The sequence below is a fragment of the Capsicum annuum genome, chromosome 8, assembly GCF_002878395.1.
Source record: "Capsicum annuum cultivar UCD-10X-F1 chromosome 8, UCD10Xv1.1, whole genome shotgun sequence".
Lineage (NCBI taxonomy): Eukaryota > Viridiplantae > Streptophyta > Magnoliopsida > Solanales > Solanaceae > Capsicum > Capsicum annuum.
Window position 1 is genome coordinate 120,005,199 of NC_061118.1, and position 21,264 is coordinate 120,026,462.

At 36.4% G+C, this 21,264-nt stretch overlaps 1 protein-coding gene across 1 annotated transcript; it reads right to left on the reverse strand.

Annotated features, from left to right (window-relative positions):
• Positions 1-3,798: 3,798 nt before the first annotated feature.
• On the reverse strand, positions 3,799-15,585 carry LOC107838835 (aminoacyl tRNA synthase complex-interacting multifunctional protein 1). Its single transcript, XM_016682060.2, has 3 exons — positions 14,805-15,585; positions 6,187-6,393; positions 3,799-4,078 (listed from the first exon to the last, which is right to left on the reverse strand). Exons 1-3 carry the CDS (start codon positions 15,285-15,287, stop codon positions 3,935-3,937), a joined length of 834 nt encoding a protein of 277 aa, XP_016537546.1. The 5' UTR covers positions 15,288-15,585; the 3' UTR covers positions 3,799-3,934.
• Between the last annotated feature and the right edge of the window lie 5,679 nt (positions 15,586-21,264).

A 21,264-nucleotide genomic window follows, 5' to 3' on the forward strand; every position in this document is an offset into this window, starting at 1 on the left:
GTTGTCGCACAACCTCTGGGATCGTCGCACAATCCCCATATATACCTACGGAGCCAAAGCTTCCCGAAGTAGGACCCATGGGGGGTTCGTCAATCCATATACAATCCACATATCTCATATTTCCTTTCCGACACATCCCTCAAAAAGGATTTTGTAAGGTGTTACAATATTTTTAAAAAGATGTTGCCAGTGTTTTTCAGATGTTGCCACGGTGGTACAAATAATTCATGAATGAGTATGATATGAAGATATAACACTCACAACCAATCACAATAAGTATTTCCACAACTAACCACATGATATATTTCCACAACCAACCATAATGATACATTTCCACAACCACATGAGTCAATATTCACTTGTTATTTTCATTTCATCCATGATTTTCCACGTCTCATATGCTAGTAAAGTATGAGTATAATCATAATACACCCATGGTACCACATTAAACAATACAATACAATTACTCACATGTATTCAACACTATCAATGTCACATAGGACCCCATACGGTCAAACAAATCACATAATATTTCAATTTCGATAATTACATCACATATAGGCCCCCACACGGGCACAACACGTAGATAACCATTTTTCATGATTAGTTCCCACCCTTAACATGCATTTTGTACCATCATTTACTACCCAGCCCAGTCTGAAGAGTCAAACCATGACCTACCTCGAAAGCCAAAACCGGTCCGCTACACTTGAACCTGCAACCTTACTTTTCACGAACAATCCCGAACTCTAATAAAAACATCAAATATGAAATATACACGTAAAAAAAAAAACAATGACACCCATATTGACTACTTTTGGTTCGGGGTCAAAACGAACCTCCAAAATAGATTTTCGAAAAAAAGGGCAAAATTAGAACTTTACTACAAAAATATGTTCCCTATATTTTTAGGAACCTATAGCTGAAAACTCAAGTTAAATCGAGTGAAAAACGGGGTTCAAATCGAAGAAAAACCATTTTTGAGCTTTACGAGGTAAAATCCTTGAAATCCGGCTGAAAATCGAGTAAAATCAAGAATCAGAGTTGTTTTGAAGGTTAAATTGATGAAAAATTAGTATTTATAAGATAAAAATATTATTCAAGTGAAAGGGGATGAAATTTGGGTTTAAAATCATGCCCTAATATTTTTGGGGTTTTGAGAAATTATCAAGAAATTTCTAAGAAAAAGGTGAATTCTTGCCTTAAATCCGTAATTAAAATCAAGAAATAGGTGTTAATCTAGCTTCCCAAACTCTCACAAACTTCAATTTTAAGCTCCCAAAATATTTGGGGTTTAACTCTCAAGAGACAAGATGAAAAATGAGCAAAATGGGCCGAGAATGTGAAAAAGCTGCTATATATATTGCAGATTTTTTTTGCATAATTGTGCAGTTTTTATTCTAACTCGACGGGGTGCTCGGGATTCGTTCGGAGTCCGATTTATGCAAACGAACTATGCAGTCACACTAAATTCGACGTTCCGGACGCGATGGAGATACCAGATTTTCCAAAAAAAATCGTTTTCATAAAATTGACTCCCAAGATCCGAAATCACAATTTTCCAAACCGAGGGTTGAAATGAGATTTAAAAGCCGTAAAATCATACCAAACATGCTAACACACTAAAATTGACATTCCGGATCTGTTGGCGAAGTCGGATTTTCCATACGAGGTCGTTTCAACCAAAAGTGGATCCCACTCCCAACTTTTTAATTTTTTCAACTTTCCGACCAATAGGTCGAAATGAGCTCGGGTGAATCAGGACCCGAACCAAAGTGTCTACCTAACCTAAAATCGATATTTCAGAGTTGCTGGAGCATTTCGTTCGGTCATCCGTCGCATGGATCAAAATATAACCATATAAGTCCAAAATAAGGCTCTCGAAGCCATAAAAAACCACAATATTGCATAAATGATACCAAAATGCATCAAAAATCATGTCAACCACTCCCACACTCCAGAAATACCATAATGCAACTACGGGGAGAATTAAAACAGTCAAATCACACAAAATCACAAATTTCACATATTTCATCAAATTTTTAAGTCGTTACACATTTGGCCTTGATACATATAATATTTTGCCTTGATACATATCAGAGTATAGTATAATGTTATGTGACCAACCTAAAATTCAACAATGTTCTTATCAATTTGGGTAACAGCTAAACTGAAATCCATAAAAATTGAAAAAAAAAATCAAAAATACCCAGAATAAAATCCACATCACCACGTGAAGAACCAACAATGAACTTATTAATTTGGGTAACACCCGAATTGAATGATATGATAAATCATCAAAATTCATAAAAATTGAAAAAAATAAAAACAAAAAAAAACACAAAAAATGTATTTTAAAACTAAGATAAAGTAATCTTTCTTAAAATCAACTTCAAAATTTCACGCACCCTCAAAAATAACCCTAAAAAATATGAGAAACTTTTTTCAACAAATTTTCTTTAATGCCATTTGCAGTAGATGAATGATGGCGATAATTGATTGAAACTCAAATCTGAAGAGAAATTATTAATTATTTTAAAGTGGGAAATTTAAAAAATGTAAAAGAGAGATTTGAGGCTAAAAAGTAAGAGTTCGTATAGTTTGAGTGAAAATATATGTATCAAGGATAAAATCGAAAAAGTGATTAATTATGAAATATTTTAAAAGAGTGAAATTTTTAAAAAGAAGAATGCCAAACTTTAATTATTGATGTAATTTTTCCCAAGAAAATCCCCAAAGTTGGCTTATGGTCTTGTATCAGCGAAACAACAAAATATCTCCCCTCCTTTTTACTGAAAAAAAAGAAGAGAAAAGTAGATCATAATTACTCAAATGGTTAAAGATCAAACCGCAAATCTAATAAAGGTTAAAATTGTCATGCAAATCTAATAAAGATTAAAATTGTCATCTTCTTTGCAAAGGAGTTACTTCCTCTGTTCCACAACAATAGTTATCACTATTCACTTCATGTGCCCTCAGTCGGTTAATTTATTTCATGTTTTTTTCTCTTTTTTGGTCTATGGTCCGCTGTCTTGAGCCGGAAGTCTATCAGAAACAACCTCTCTACTTCTTCGGGGTAGTGATATGGACTGCGTACATTTTACCCTCTCCAGACCTCACTTTGTGGGAATATATTGGGTTTGTTGTTGTTGTGTATATTATTCTTTGAATATGATAAATTTAATGATTTAAAAAATACACTGAATAATGAATCGCATTTAATACAAAAGATAAAATGGGTATAAATGAGTAAATCATCCATTAATTTTTGAAATTAAACAAGTATTATTAGATATCTATTTTTAATAGTGGACAAAGTAAAGTTGGACTGACGAGCTCCACGATTATTAAGCTAAAGCAAGAAGGCAATTTTAAGTTTTCCCATTGTTATAGAGATGCAAATTGCACTGTGGCAAACTAAAACTTGCCAGCTAACTGTAGCTTGACATTAAAAGATTTCTACTTTCTTCATGGGAGTTGACATACATTTGAAGGTGACAGTTACTTCGAAGAATGACAAAAACCAATTGATCAACTTCAGAATTAGAAGTTAGAACTTAGAATTTTAACCCTGATGTAATTATCCAAGACCAGAATATATATGCTCTATTGAGCCCTTAAGTTTTCTTTCCAAAAAGAGGAAAGCTAACTTATTTTTACTTTGCATGCTCTCGTCAAACCAAAAGGAAAAGGTTTAAACTTATTTCTACTTCGCATGCTCTCGTCAAACCAAAAGGAAGAGGTTTAAATTTTCTCCCACCTTTAGAATTTTCACTCTTTTGCAACCATGCTATAAGATTCAAAGGAAAAATTCCATATTTTTATAAGTAAATAAAGAAGGCCATGAACCTTTAAAGAGCAAATTATAACAATGAATGGTAGATAGAATTATATGCAGGAAGCTATGTAAAGCTACATGAACTTTAGGATATAATTATGATATGTCTGCATCTTTTAGAGATGGGCTGACCACTACACCGGTTGAAGCTCGCATTGTATGCGTTCCTAGTGCAGCAACACATGCGTCATCTGTTTTTAGATGTGGTTGTACTAGCTCCCAAATCTTTCTCTTTGCTATCTGCATAGAGTTGAAGAACGACGTCAGCCCAAAGGCAATACAATACCCCCGCCTCATCCAACAAAAAAGTAACTGTACAAGGGATATTAAAACAGTACTCCCTTTAATGAAAAGAGTAAGCAAACATAATAGTAGTACATAATTTCCCGTGCAGTATACTACAAAGCTTTCAACAAGTGCCAAATTAATCAGACAAACTACTTTGCTCTTTCCTGACAATATTATCCGATCGGTTACCCAAAGGACAATATTACCCAATCGTTAATAACTGAATGAGGCACACATTCTGAATGCTTCTCCAAGCAATCAACAGATATCCATCTCAGTAGTAAATATTGACAACAACATAACCAGTGTTGTCCCATAACGTGGGGTCTGGGGAGGGTAGCGTGTACATAGACCGTACCTCCACCTCAGAGGTGAGGTAGAGGTTGTTTCCGATAGATCACCGGCTCAAGACAAAAACAGTCTAAAAAGATGTAATGAAAGCACAAAAGACAATAGATAGTATCAAAAACACCAAATGGTAAAACAACAGTACTACAACAAAATAATACTCCACTCAAACTACACAAACCATACATAGTAACAGGAATTGAAAAACAAGAAAGTGCAAGAGTAGTCCTCCGACTACTAGAAAGGGCAACAAGACAATGGACTCCTATCTACTAACCTTCTACCCCAATTTGATCCAATTTTGAATTCAGGAAATGACAGATCTAATAATTCTTCAATGAACAAAGGGGGTTTAGCCCGAAAAATTCAAGAGGTAACTAGTTAGTATAGAAAGTCAGAATGTTACAATGGTCAATGGGTTTCTTGAAATCTGTCTTGCAGATGCTTATCCATAATTTCTAAATCTTGTTTTTTTCATTCTTAAAAAGGGATGTAGGAACTATGGATAAGCATCTATAAGACAAATTGCAAGAAAATGCAATATAAACCACATTTTATAATTTTGCAAATAGAGTTTTGGAAAGGAGGATGTCTAGTCGTAGATGGAATAGCAAGAGTAGAGATCCTTCAATTTCATCATCCAACTATGTGACGATTAATCACTGCTTCTCATTTCTGATGTTCCTTTTACCCCCAAAATACGTTGTCACACATTGCTTGGAGAACATAAACAGCACAATGCATGACAAAGGAGTCCATTTACACGTGGATCTATTTAGAGATATAGTAACAACTCCCGTGCACCCGGTGGGTAGACCAAACTAATGAATGAAAGACATGTAATTTTTCATACACATACATCACTTGACAAATGGTTATATGGTTAAGTGACATCTACTCTCATTTTGCCTCCAAGCAATTTACAATGTTCCATATTATTTACAAATTTCAAGAGGCAAATGAATGGATAGAGTTCGGCATAACATGATAAAGGCTTTCAAGTTTGTACAGTAACTACTCAAAAATCATCTTTCACACTTTTATACGATCACTTTATTTCTTCAATAGATATTTCATATAAATAGTTTATTTCCAAAAAAAGAGCAAAAGAAAATCAAATTTTCTGCTCAAGAAATCTGGTACTCCTAAACATAAAACATGGGAGGTATATGGCGGAGAAAGATGGGCAATAAGCCTAATGGTTCTTTTTTGTCTTCCCAAGTTTCGAGAATATATTGAATATCAATACTTAACATAAAGTAGGAGAAAGAAGGAGTGTATCCAAAAAAATAGTTTGTTTAATACAAAGATAAAACCGCATTTGGCTAATATTCCTTTCCTGATTGTCTGGAAACACTAACAAGTGAGGTTAGTGTAATTTCTGGGAAAAGAAAGATCTTAAAACGGTAGGGCAGTACACACCTGTAGACAGAGTCATTCTTCAAATTGAATCTCAAGAGCATGTAACCTTAACTACTTAACATGGTCAAAGACTTAACCTGGATAGCAGTCCTATTTCCTCACAGTCCAGTGAGCAACGATAGAGGAAAGGATGAAAACATTTTCCATTCCTTCCAACTCAACTACCCTCATGCTCACTATAGGATAAACTTGTTGCTTCAAGTTAAAGAAATAACACACAGAAGCCCCTTGGCTTTTAGGCTAGTGCACCGCCTCTTATAGGAAATCAAACTTTACAACGGATATGTTACCTGGTTGGGTGTTGCCACATCAGGTAGATTATCCTTTTCATCAACAGAACCAAACCATATCCTTTCCCCGGGTACTGCGCCTTCAGGTGGCTCAAGAAGTTCCACGTTTTCATGAGATGCATCTGATGCTGCCATCAGCATTCCATTTGACTTGACACCACGCATATTCCTTGGCTTTAGATTCGCAAGAACAATCACACTCCTTTCCTGCATTTTGCAACTGTAAGATTCTCAAACACGTCACTATTGATGGACTTTAGAAGCTTAAGCGTGTAAGAGACGCAGTCACCACAATGTAAGCCCAATAATCATGTTTTGCTGCATCTTAATAAATGCCAAAAAACAGCATATTATTAATTACAGGAAAAGAAACAAACGAATCAAACAATCATAAATAGTTGTCATGGGGAAAAACTAACATACAAAGTTCTATTTTCCAGTTTGACTAGCAATGTGCACCAACAATACTTGAAGCAAGAGGACTTTTTATTCCCAGCAACTGGAATTTATGAAGATCCAAACTCCAATCCTAGAAACTTCAAATCATAAGTATTTTAAAGGTCGTTGGATGACATCTATTTATTTATTTTGCTAAAAGGGCTCATTATATTATAGAGAGTGAATTTATTCATTTGAACTCAAGTGAGTAGGCACTAGCCAGTGTTTCACAAAAGCAAAAAGTGCACATAAGCACAATATCAATGGATATTTAGGTAAAAAAGAGAGAAGTGAAGCGCACAACTAATCAGAAACATGAGAATTTATCTAACATATATGAATTTAGGACTTTTAACATCACATTGCAATTAAAATTACGATCTAATATAGAACAATAATGCAAAAACTTAATTACTCATTATAAGATGTAATTTCAATTTTCAGTAAATCGCTACAGAAGATAATTAATTCAACATAACAACAACAAAAATGCCTCAATCACAAGCAGGTTAGGGTCTACTATATGAATCACCACCCCAAAATTCTCCTTTCTCACTACAGAAGAGGATTAATTTGCAGCATCAATTTCATATCTAATTGCTTCAGTTAGAATGCTAAGAGAGTGGAAGAGAAGCAAAAGAGAAACTTCAAAAAAGAATTAAGTAAGAAAAACAAGTAGTAAATCAAAGATGAAGAGTAGTTGGTAGTTGAGTGTTCTCTTCCGTTCCTGAGGTATAGGCTTCGTGGTGGTACTTGGACCTTCTTTCTCATCAGTAGTTTAGCTCTATTTGCTCGAACTCTTCAAAAATATCTTCGGGTGCGTGTTGGATCCCCCAAAAATGATGTATTTTTGAAGGATCCGACATGGGTGCGGCAACATTTTTGGAGAGTCCGAGCAATTTCTTTGTCTTTTTTTTTTTAAATTTGTATTCCCTTTTCCAAACTGCTTGAAAATGATTTTATTTAAGCTGAGGGTCTATTGGAAACAACCTCTAACTGAGTTCTTCCTATGGTGGCCATGAGAATCCCTCTCAACGGGGAAGAATCAGATTCAATCTCCAGGTTTATAACCAACCTATGAAAAATGGTCTGTCTCGTCTAATTGGTCTCCTTCTTGGCATCAAGAGTCGTCGGTACTAAAAAAGCCCTGGAATTACCTTCGGGAAATCTAGGAGGACCGCTTCCGAGCCTATGGTGGATGTCGGTTGGGTTGTTGAATATTATGACATTCAAATGCGTTTTCCCATTAGCTGGAGTAGGAAGGGGGCAAGGGGGCTGGCATCGATAAATTTATATAAATAGAAGATACTTAAGGCCTAAGTTACTCAGACTCTTCACTTTCAGTGCCGCACCCATGTCGACACAACGTGGGTGTGGGTGTGGGATTTGTACCCGATCTGGTCGACCAATTTTAGGTATTTTGACCAAAATTGACTGGAAAGTCCTGACAGATTTAAGAAATTCTGTAATCAAAACAAAAGCTAAGGTGAAATTGAAGAAAATGGAATACCTTGTATATAGAAATTTCTATGTTATTGCTTTTCCTTTTATCTCCTTTCAGGATTTTCTTCTTGAACAATATTTTCTCCTCAAGTTTCAACATAATATCTCATAATTTATGTTTTATAACTATATTTTTAGATATTTAAATTATTTTTCGCCGAATCCCCGTACCCATATCCATCCCTAGATCCATATCCCTGAATCTTTAAATTGAGACTGTGAAGGATCCGATCTCTAGATCCATACCCGTAATGGACACCCGCACCCGAGTCCGAGCAACTTAGCTTAAGGCATTAGGAATCTGGGTGATCACACGCTTCATGTGGTATTTATTAGGGTTAGGACAGCTGCTTTCAGGCAGCCCACCCTAGACCATCGCTTTTAGGTAAGATCTCATACACTCTACCCTCCCTAGACCCCACTTGTGAAATTACACTGCTATGTTGTTTGTTGAGTATGCTTTATTCTGAACTCTAGTTAATTCTCCCTAATTTCCTCCATTAGTACTAGAAAAGAGAGTACAACAGTAGGTAGGCATCTGAACATGATTTGGTAAAGATCTGAAAAAGTAGTATCAGAACTAGAAATTGAAATAAAGATATTTAGAAGATGGAGTTATGTTTGGACATTAAACTAAGTTGAAATGTTTTGAGTAAAAACTTGAAAAACTCCTGAAAACTATTTTCCCCTCAATTTCCATGTGAATTTTCCATTTTCTAAAAGTATTCGGTATTGCCATCCCCTTCCTTGAGCCATAGACATCTAGACTTCTGCCTCCACGAGATCTCTTCAGACTTTGCCAGCTGCTACAGCTCAAGTTTGGATCCATGCATTTTGCAATTTTTGATGGGGATAGAGGTCTGGCTACAGCAGTTTGTTCAATCAGCATTAACTCGCCAAGGCTCTACTCCTTTGCATTTCAACTTTTGCATGGATTATGTTCCATGTTTTTTTATGAAGTAATATCACTGAAGGCATTAAGAAGATGCTAACAGATCCATAAAGATTACAAGAAGGTGCAAATAGCTCCCACACAGAACAGCTACGCTATTCGCATGATGCTAACAAAATCTAAGAACTAGACTCAAGAATTTAATGTGAAAAGATTGAACCAACTAAATAAAAGTAAAAGACATTTGGCTTAAAAGGAATGATTAGGAGCTGATATTCCATCAAAACATCTGCAATTCTTTCTGTCCAAACAACCCAAAAACGTTTGCCGGTATCATCTTCCAGACGTTTTCGATGGCTTTACCAAAACTTTCCGTCTGCTCCAGCTTTCTACTGCTTTTCTTAGATTAATTGGCACGACCCGACTGAGTACAAAAATAGAGTAAAATATATTCCAAATATCATTTGCAGCTGTTCATTGAAAAAAAGGATGGCTGATAGTTTATTCAGTTTGATGGCACATATTGCATTTGTTTGACTTCTCTTGAGATTGTCCTGCATCAAGGATGCACCTGAAGAGCTATCAAACTGAAGCAGAGGACTTGTAGGAAGTTAAGTCTTTCAAATTTGATTCCAAGGCCAATTTCTACCAAGACATTGAAAGCACAAAACTGAGTGTAGCTTCTCTAACAGTGAATGTCCCATAATTTGCATCATCCCATTGAGTCTGTCTTGTATGTCTTCATTAATAGAACAATTTTCCAGTCTTGCTAAAAGGTTCAGAAGCTCTTCAAGTTCCAAATCATTTATGTTCCTCCTGAGAGTTAAGTTCCAGCTATTCCCATTCCTGTTTAGGGCTATGCTTGAGTTATTGGGATAAATCAGCTGATAAATGGCAGGATAATCATTCATCAGGCTAGCATTGCCTAGTCACTTGTCCTTCCAAAAATTAATATATTCCCTAGTACCAACAATGAAAGATATGTTGCTTGGTTTCACTCATTGAAGACTTAAGCTGCAGAAGAAGGTCAGCAATCCCATCAGAGAATTTAGACTTTAGTTTTTATTCAATCCAACCTATCTCCCTAAACTAAGGGTTCTCAAAAGCCTCATAAAAGAGTCGGTCTAACGAGGCTTTTTCACGAGTCAAATTTCCCCGAATAAACAACTCAGTCCAGCTTATAGAATGAATGCACTTCTATTCATTGATCTAAACCAGATCTTGAACAAATAGAGAATTTTGAACTGAGAGGTACTATTACGAGCTCAATATATGCGAGTGTTTTTTACTACTAGGGATGATAAGCCAAATAAATATCGCCACCAATGAGGCAAATGGAGTTCTGTGGAAACATTGAAAAGATGGGGTATTTTCTGTCAACAGTGCTTACAAGAGAGGCCTACAGATGACAACTGGGGGACCCCAATACCACTGGAACTACTTCTGGAGAACTAACATCCCAACATGAAATGCTTCACTTGGTTGGTTATTACGAGGGCATGTCTAACCCAAGAAGCGTTGCAGAGGAAAGTAAGACACCTGGTTCCCAAAAAACACCTTTTCGCATTGCAAGTATACCACCAACTATGGAATCTCTTCCTCAACGTTACAGGCACTAGTTGCATCATGCTAGAACAGGCTTCAGGCCATTTTAGCTGATGGATTAGAAGGGATGGAAGCAAGAGCCAGAAGAAGTGGTGGAGATTAATCCCATCATGTATATGGTGGTCAGTTTGGAGAGAGGGGAATGGTAGATTCTTTGAAGATAGGCCCAACTCCATTCACAAAGTAAATGGAATAGTATTGTATCTTGCTTGTCTTGGTAACAGTTGTGTATAGAGGATAATTACCTAATTATAGATTTAATAAGAAGCTTGTAATTGCTCTTCTTTTTTTTGGAGGTGGCCAACAATCTTACCAATTCTCAAGAAAATATATATGAATATTTTTGAAAAAATAACTCGAATTTTCATATCACTCACATGATTTAACTACTCCAACTATGGATTTAAGAACATCAACTCCATTACTGCGGGCTAGGAGAGAACCTCTGAAGATGGTGGTGCACCAGTCATGCGGCGTTTCTTCTTACTTGCCTTCAGAGCCTTTTCAAGAATGACATCCTCTTGGCGTTTGCGATTGCGAGTGTGAGGAGTCCGCATTGGACCAGGAGAACTTACAGGTTCATCAAGAACCTCATCATTAGGAATTGGAATACGAGCTCCTGTTCTTTTCTTGAGTTGAGATCTAGCCCTCTTAAGTATGAAGTCTGAGATAGGGTGTGTCTCCGAGAGAATAGTCTGAATAAGAATGATATCTTGGACTTGACTTGACGGAATGCAATTGAAGGAATCAACCATAGCTTTGAACATTACTAAGAAATTTTCAGGCCAACCCACTCTTCTTCATCATCGCAGAGTTTGAGAAAAGGGAAATGTCTCCTCTGCACTAGCTCTATTTTGATGTGATTCATAAATTTTTCCTTCAAAGTAAGGATAGAAGGACTGAAGACAACTACTTGGACATGACTTTGATGGAGTTGATGGATTCTGAAGTCAAAATTGACTTGCCAAGTTTGATCCTCAAGCACATGAATAAAGTGCTTCATCAGGATGAAAATGTTCATTCTTTGGCATATGGATTTTGGTTGGGTCAGATTTTTGATGCTTTTGAATATCCAGTTCCTGTGTGGGAGTATTAGACCACTAAGGATGTCTTAGGCAGGATACGACAGACTCTGCCCTCCTTGAGACAATGTGACGAGCTAACACTCCTCTCCAAAAGACCCAAAATGCTCTAGCTGAGAAGATTGAGGGGCTAGAGGATGCTAGGGTGACTCATGCTCAAGAGACAACTGCACTTCGGGCACGCATTGTGGAGTTAGAAAATGAGCTTGCCCAGGAAAGGACCACTAGTGCTGCAGCTATTCATCGTCTGACATAGCTGATTTCATACATCCGCCTGATAGTCCATCCTTCTTAGTGTCTTAGGGTTGTCATTCTTCTATGTTTGTGCTCAGTAGTTTTATGTTCTTTTTGGTGCTTGCTTGGCTTTTGATGTTCATCCTTTTGAAGTTTAATGCAATGGATCTAGGGTGTGCTCAACTGTCTTCTGTCTTCTTGCTTAGATTGATATGCCTCTAATTTAAAATTGTCATGTTCTGATTGTCTTGGTGATAAACCCAAAGGCCATGAATGGTTTGACCTCTGTTTTTCCTTCTAATATGTGTATATTCAACTTTTTAATGATGCCAAAAGGGGAAAGATAATAGAGGATAGTGCAATGCTTATAACCCATACACTAACCCATTTCATTCTAGTGCTTTATGCCTAAAGTATCTTCAGGTAAAGGCATAGGCTGCACAAAGACAAAGTTTGTCATCATCAAAAAGGGGAAATTTATTGGGTTCTACGAATGTTTTGATGATTGACAAGGTGAATGAAACATGTTGGGTAAGCTGGTTCAGAGATGCACAGGTGCATGAAGGTAAGCTCATAGCAAGACCATTGAAAGAAAGGACATTGAAAGAGTGGATAAGCAACTACAGTTGATAAACTCAAATTAACTACCACGTGTGAAATTGAAGAGTTGGAGTTTGACTATAACACTTGAAGAAAAAAGAGAGCTTGAATTGAAGAAGCAGTCATACTCAAAATAGAACTCTAAGAGAAAAGAGTTCTGACGAGAGAAGAAGTTTGATCAAAAGAAGAACTCTTTGGAGAGTTGTGTTTAAATAGACGGAGTGTCTTTCACAGTCACTCACGCACTTACAAGGCGAAAAGGCAATTGACAAATTGACTTAGCAGTGTGCAACTTGGAGACTTAAGGGACACATTGCTGAACCTGGTCCTAGTACTAAGTAAGAAAAGGAATCTTAGTTTTTATGTATTAGATTGGCCATGTGAGTTGTAACATTGATGCAATCCTAGTTTCCGTGAGTTATAAACTGAGTTAGATTGTTGTCTTCAAGTTAGGGTACTTGAAGACTTTGGATCACATGCCTTGAGAGGTTTGTTATTTGAGCATTAAATAAGAGTTAGAGTTTATAATTCCTAGATTATAGAAGTCTTGTCAGTTGTCGTTGTTGAGGCTCAAGTTGATTAGTGAAGTTGGGGTGAAATTCTGCAGAGGTACAAGTCGTGGTGTTTTTTTTTTTGATGAAGTAACAAGAAATTTCATTGTTGGCATCAAGAAGATGCAGAATAGTACAAAAAGTTAGAGAAAGACAGTAGTACATTAGCTCAAAAACAAGGTACAGGTCGTGGTGTTCCGGTCGTTGTTGGAATATTTTTTTTATAATCATGGTGTTTCGGTCAGCTTGCGCACCTCGACTAATTCCAAGGGGTACTTGTCATCTCCCACCAACGACAGGTATCGGGTAGCTTTGTCCATCAAGGCTAGAACAAATGGGAAGAAATTACCTAGTGTTTGTCTCTGTTGGAAATTAAACCTGAGACCTCATGATGCTCAAACCAACTTCATTGTACCACTAGGCCACACCCTTGGGTGCAAATTGTTGGACTTTATGAAAGCGGTATTTTGTTCTTCTAGTTGTGTAAGCCTTCCATTTCTTTCTTAGCTTTGCATCCTACAAATTCTCTGTCTATTTAGCTTTTCCCCTTAATAGGCTAAATTCAAAATGTGATATTTAAGGACAAACGTCGCGATTCTTTTATACTAGATTACACTAGATTACAGAACCCAAGAAATCAAGACAAGAATAAAGGTTGAATTCTGAATACAATATAGTGTTCAAGTATAGAAGATAGGATTTGCTTTTGCCTAAATAAGGAAAGGAAAAATTGATAGGTTCATAGATAACTTGAATTGAGAATGACTTTGAAGAGATAATAGTAATACACAACCTAAAAGGAGACATATAAAGAGCAATGTTGTCTAAGATGATAGTAACAATATGAAGATTTTACGTGCTAATGCCAGCTAAAACACCCAAGGTCAATTTTGTTCAAGATTATTTCCCTTATCATATGTGCCATCTCATGTAGTAATAATCTTTTTCAATTGGGAGAGAAGAGAAGGGGAGAGACAGGACTTTCTAGAATTGAATCAATAGGCTCAGAGGTATCCCCTGTATCCGCTGCAAGAGAATCCACTCTTTGACACATTAGATCGTAGCATTCCACCGATGTCAAGTCATAGACTGGTTTCTTCAGCCCTTTTCTATGCGTTGGTGTTCTATACGACCGTTTATTCCAGTACCATAATATAAGAAATGTTATGCGGGGAACAATAATGTAGACATACAAGGAATAATAATATAAGGATTATCGTATAATGAATAATATTGAAAGGTATAGTTATGTAGTGATCATTTTAGAGGCACTTTCGTTAAGCAAAGTTTAATATCGAAAATAATAGGATTAGCATACACAGTTTTATACAAGAACCAAAATGATGTTGACTATAAAGACACTACAATGCAGAAAAGAATACTCCACCCCTTTTCAATTTCTTTCCAACTTTCCTTTTTAGTCTATTTCAAAAAGAATATCTATTTCTTTTTTAGCAACTCTTTAATTACAACTTTCCATATGTCATATTTATGATACAACATTAACTGGCATTTTGGTACATCTGACATATTTTTAATTCAAGACCATAAAATTCGAAAGTTTTATTTACTTTCTTAAACTTTGTACCAAGTCAAATTAGGACAAAAAAATGACACAGAGGGAGTAAAAAATGCATTATAAGGACATGTGACGAAAACAAGCAGTACAAATCCAAATTAGAAACAAGTAGCTGTATTAGAAAGCAGCAGTACCTGAAGATGGTCAAGAGGCACATACTTAACCAGCCCACTACAGATGATTCTAGGTTCAGCCTCACCAACATCAACCTCTTCAACATAAAGTGAATCAGCCTCCTCATGTCTCCACGCTCTAACTATTCGCCCAACCCTAATATCCAAACTATTCGCCGCATCCTTAATCTTCTTCACCTTAGTCTCCTCATCCTCCTCAACTACAGTAGCCTCCTGCTCTTCTTTTATACTCACATTTGATGGTGCCGTACAGTATGATTTTGTGCTCTGATTGCACCAATGACCAATTTTATGGCCATTAACACTAGTGAAAAGGGTTGTAATGTTTTGTAATTTGGAGTGTTGGATTGAAAATGTTGGGGGGAAATAATTGAGCTTCGAGCGTGAAAAAATAGCAGTAGGAATTGAATTGGTGCGGCAAGAAAGTAAGAGAGTGCTACTTCCCTTTAACCAGTTAGCTGGCCCAATCCCCATTACACTCATCGCTTGGCTAATTGCTCTTCGCGCGCGGAACAAATGAACAAGAGGAGTGTGATTGGGGTTAGGATAATAACTAGAGTTTATGTTCAAATGAGTCCCTTAAGTTTAGGATATACTCAAATTCAAACTATTCTATTTTATACTCCATTGCTAAATAGGTTGTGTTTCACTCTTTTCATTTTGCTAATTGCTTTTCAAGTACTAGTAAAAGTAACGGAAAAGAAGTGAAGAAGAGGAGTATGACTTGAGTTAGGATAATAAACTAGAGAAACTGTTCAAATTAGTTCCTTAAGTTTTGGATATACTCAAATTCAAACTATTCTATTTTATACCCTCTTCGTAGCTAAATGCAAGATCCTTAAAATTTTTATCATTTTATTTTTGACCTTCCCGTATTTGAAATATCAATTTTTCATTTGAATTGTATTTAGAAATGTTAAAAGGGTAATTTGATAAAGTTTCAAAATTTTCGGAATGAGTTCGGGGCAATTTTGAAACTTTAAGCAGTAAGCCTCCGCCTTATCATCGTGTCACGGAGGCTACCTTCCGCGATAGTGTAGTACGGAGGATAGTCTTCGCGATATTGGCATGCCACGCCAAGGTGAAAATTTCGTACAATTTTATTTTTATTCATTTGGGGTGAGGGGCTTTTGGTATTTTCACCTTTTCCACGACTCTTAAACATAAAGTTCCATTCCCATCAGTTTTCAAAGATCAAATCCTCCTATTTCACTCTCAAACACAAAATCCAAGAACAGTCAAGGGTTTCACTGTGCATTCCTCATCCGGGCTTCAAACTTCAAATTGATTATAAATTCTTATGTGCTTCAGGCATGTACTCTTTCCTAAATTAATTTTTATATAAAAACGTGTATTTAATTATTATCCATGTAGTTTAATGGTTGGATTTGACTATGGGTTGAGGGGTTTGGAATACTTATTACATAAATTGAATTCCCATGATTTTGAATTGATTGTTTATGCTATATTTTCATGATTTTGAACTAATTAAATGCGTTGATTTGGGAATTGGAATGGGGGATATGGGTTTTCCCCAAATTTGATGGTTTAATAGTTTGAAATTGGTTTTAACCTCAACCTAACTTGTGAAATTGATTTGGAACATGGATATATACATAAATTACTTCACTTTTGAAACCTTGCATCGCATAAAAGGTTAATGAAACATAAATTAATTTTGAAAGGCCATGGTAGCCATGGATTGTTTTAAATTGTAACTTTTGAGTCAATTTGGCTAATTGATTTTGGAATGGTATAATGGGATTGACTTGTAAGCTTAAATTTATTTGGTAAGACGATACCAATGGTAAATGCCTAATTGAAAGACTCTTTAGTATGTGGAAGAGAATGTGTGTAAATAGTTTTAATTTGGGCTTAAAGGGATTTGTGGAGCTGGCCATGAAAGGTGGAGGTCTCGGAGGGACCGATACTAGAAACCATATTTACTGACGTAGGGGTCTATATGATTGTGTGCACAGTTCACACATTATATATTTTTATTGAAATAGTTGAAGCCTCGGTGGTTTGGCCCTTCCTAGGATTTTCCTGGTTCATGATGCTAATATGCGCCGGGACCTTTTCGGTAGGGGGAGCTATAACCATATAGACTGTGTGTGCTCATAGGACGGTTAGAGATACACAGTCCAGGATAATAATTTTAAATCTCATGCTTTAACCTTGTTCTCTATCCTGACAATGTGTGCGTGTGGTTTAGTTTAGTTTTGGACATGACATTATTTATCACTTTCTCTGAGTTACATGTCAGTGTTTATCCCACTGACCGTCCTAGGACACTAGATTATTTCATGATGTAGGGTCTGAAGTTTTTTTACCCCTGTGCAGCGTTAGGTGGATTAACACGTCTGTCGAGTAGCTGTAAAGTGGTGAGCCTTCATCCTTCGAAAGTCTTTATTATTTCCATATTCTTTTATTTGACTCAGTACTTTTGGATTCTTTTGATCATGGTCGGAGACATGTTCTGACCTGCTTGGTATTCTGGTTTAGAGGTTATTGCGGACAGATGTGGGTTGGCTGGTTATTGTTTTGACCCTTAGTTTCATCGAGTCATTTATTATTCTACTTATTTATTCATTTACTTATTTCTGTCTAGTTAGCTTTCACATTGCTTTTATTATTATTATTATAATTATTGTGCTCCTGAGGTTGGGTTAAGGGGATGGTCTCCGAGGTCAGGCCCTGGTTCGGGTTGTGATAAATTTGGTATAAGAGCACGTTTTAAAGTCGTTGGGTGTCCACAAAGCCATGTCTAGTAAAGTCTTTTTATGGGTGTGTAGCACGCCACACTTATAAAGAGAAGGCTACAAGATATTTAGGAATATTTCCCTTTCTTATGTTCTATTTTTGGGCTATAGTCTAGTGTTTTGAAACTTCTCTAACCCCCTGACTTTCTCGCATTTTAGATCATGCCTCCCCAAAGATATGATGTTCGTAGAAGCTCTACTAGAAACTCTATCCTACTTGAGAAGAATGTGAAAGGGACTCGCCCTGTGTATGAAGTGCAGACCAGGTCTAAGGTCCCTTCTACTGATTGTGTTGTTCCACGCAGATTTTGACCTATCCTTACTAGTCTTTCTCGAGCCTCTCGAGGTGTTGATGTTTATGAACAACTGTCTCAGGGAACATCTCTAATGCAGAGTTTTGCCGGTCTATTCATTTGCTTACTCAGTTGGTGACATCTCAATCTTATTAGTCGAATCGTTTTAATTCTGTTGCTCCTTCATCTGAGGTCAGTCGGGTGGGCCAGTTCATGAGGTTGAATCCCTCAACCTTTACGGGCTCTAAGATTAAGGAGGATCCTCAGGGGTTTATGGATGAGATAGAGAAGATTTTTAGAACGATGCATGCTACTGATTCTGAAGGTGTAGAGTTTGTTACATATCAACTGAAAAGATGTAGCTTATTAGTGGTATGAGGAGTGAGAGAATTTGAGTGGTGATGATGCGGAACCAAAAATTATGGTATGAGTTTTTAGGTGCCTTTTTTTTTTACTTCTTTCCTCATAAGTTAGGGGAAGCTAAGGCTGAGGAGTTTGTTAATTTGAAGTAAGGTAAGATGAGTGTGAAAGAGTATGCATTAAAATTTTAGTAGTTGTCTCGTTATGCTCCAGAGTTGGTGTTTAACCAGAGATCTAAGATGAGAAAGTTTGCTTCTGGGTTGTCCTGTGACTTGGTTTTGGAGTATAAGGCTATAATGTTGAACAATGTATGGACATCTCCAGACTTGTGGTTTATATGCAACAGGTTGAGGATGAAAAAATAAAACAGGCAGAGATTAATGAGAGACAAAGTAAGAATTTTAGGTATTCAAAGCAGGGTGGGGGTCAGCAGAATAGTGAGAGAGATGACAGATAATTGACTAATAAGAAAAACTGGGGGAATTCTTATTCATTTGCTAGTACTCCTTATCTTAAGCCTTCAGGTAATCATCATTCTCAGAATAGCAGTGGTTCTAAGGCACAGGGTGCCCAGTCTCAGGCTAGTAGAGCTCAGTCAGTCCCACCTTATCCTTTGTGTTATTTTTGTGGGCAACTTTATCGTGGCTATTGTTAGGAGGGGAGTAATTGGTGTTATAGTTGTGGTCAGTTGAGTCATATGCAATGAGATTTTCCTTCAGCCAGAGTCACTACTGGGGCTAATAAAGTTTTGTTTGCCATATCGTCAGCTACTACGCCAAAGGGCGTTACTTTTGGTACCGGCACTGGTCGAAATTTCCTCTATGTACTTGCTACTCGCTAGGAATCTATGGCATCTCCAAATATTGTTTCTAGTATATTACAACTCTTATTTCGTGATGTGTATTGTTCACTTGACCTGGGGTTTACCCTTTCTTATGTGAGCCCTTATGTGGTTGTGCACTTTGGTTTTGATCCTGAAAGTATTTCTGTCCCTTTTTTATGTCTACCCCGTAGGTGAGTGTAATACCCTGAGATTTTAACCAATAGTGCAACCATGACTCAAGCTCATGAGAAGTAAATTATAGTGCTTCAGTTGTTTTCTTATCAAGGTGATGTGTATTAAGGCCTCAAATATGTCTTAGCGATTAGGTGAATCAAAACATTCCTTACCGATTGAATTCTTAGGAAGGATATTGCCATATTCAATTTCAAATGAGCATATCTCTCGTTATACTATAAATTATTGAGCTTATAGCCTACCAAAAGATAGATAATTGAATTAGCTTTCCAATGATACCAATTTCACCCAAATTCGGTATCAGAGCCAAGAGTTATACCCATTTTACTCCAGCATGTCAGGCTTGAAAACTGAGTGACGACATTTTGTGATAAGCTGTCACAAGTGTGATGACTTATCACCAATGTCGTCAGCCTTAGGCAGATTTCCACCCTTAGTGACGACATTTTGTGATAAGTTGTCACAAGTGTGATGACTTATCACCAATGTCGTCAACCTTAAGCAGAAAATCATAAAATCCACCCTTTTATGACGATATTTCGTGACGACTTGTCACAAGTCTGATGACTTATCACGAATGCCATCATCTATTTTTTTCAGCAATTAAAGGATATTTTTGTAAAGGTATTTTGGTTTTTTCCCATCTTTTGGAGGCCCCTATATATATGAGAATTCTAATCTAAACCCTAATTTCTTCATTCTCTCTTCCAATTCTCTCAAGAAATATATCTAAGGTGTTTATTTAAGGACATTAATCTTCCAAAAATCATCCATAAATCTTCAAGATTTCTTTAAGAATCAAGTTCCTCATAGTGTGGGCTTCAAGAATCATTTATTATAAGTGTGGATAGAGTCTCAAGCACTAGAATTCATCCAATTTCAAAGATTAAGGTATGTGGGGTTTTGAACAAGAGCAATTCTTTCATTCTTGTGCCCAAAGCTTTGATTTCTATCATTGATTTATATGATTTTGCAAGTAGGTTTATACCCAAATTACTTCATCATGAGATTATGAGAATATAAATTTTTCAAGCTTTGTTATACATGATTATTTTGCTATTCCCAAGTTATGACTTGATATTTAATATTATAAATTTCATATTTCTACCAAGAGTTGATATTTCAAGTGCTTTCAAGATATGTGTCAATCTTTAAGTTTTCTTATGACAAACTAGATTATTGAGTATATTGATTCATGAGATTGAGTTGTTACAATAAGTCTTGATATTTCCTCAAAGTTATTGATGTTGTCATGATTTAATAAATTGATACATTTTGATATTGAGAAAGATTGATTTGATTTGAGTCGAGTTAGGAATCCACAAATTGATTATGATTTGATAAATGAGAAAGAGATTTGATTTGGTCTTCATGATAGACCCTTGTGATATTTATGGTGGATTTTCTAACGCGTTCTGAGCTTGTGTCTGGGAGTAGTATTTAGCACCGAGTGAAAAATATGGTATTTTCCTAAAACTACGTGCCACCGTAGGATTGATATTGATAATTGTGGGCCAGAGGCCGAGTATGAGATTTTGATCACTAAATTTAGGTTGTACTCTCTGGCAAGAGTACGATGCTTCCTCCAATGGGGGACTCTCTCTTTAGGAGGGCAAAATGATGGACTCCATGTAGCTCATATGATTTATGTCGGTTATAAGAACCTCCCATGTCCATAAGAGTTGAGTTTCTTGAATTACCGATTCACTTCGAGTCTTGAGTTAAAGAGTTGAGTTATTTATGATGATTTATGAGTTTTTTATCATATGATTTATTTACTATGAGATCATGAAAAGTATGTTTCAATCTAACTCAAGCCAAGTGAGCCATCATTGTACATATGCATATTTTTATGAAATTGATGATGATATTTGCATTGTTGCATGCACCCCCACTACTCATTACATTCTAAAGTGCTGACCCATATATTTTCCTATGGACTACATTTTATCATAATGTAGGTTCAGGTACTCAGTCGCAGCCACATTAGCAATATTCGAGTGCCTCAACTACGTTCCCTCAGTGGC

Bases quoted from the DNA above. Each gene is read 5' to 3' on its own strand.
- LOC107838835 (XM_016682060.2), bottom strand. From the start codon at position 15,287: ATGAGTGTAATGGGGATTGGGCCAGCTAACTGGTTAAAGGGAAGTAGC. The intron at 6,394-14,804 runs GTACTGCTGCTT...TGCAAAATGCAG, and splicing joins TGCCTCTTGACCATCTTCAG to GAAAGGAGTGTGATTGTTCT. The intron at 4,079-6,186 runs GTAACATATCCG...AACTCTATGCAG, and splicing joins ATGTGGCAACACCCAACCAG to ATAGCAAAGAGAAAGATTTG.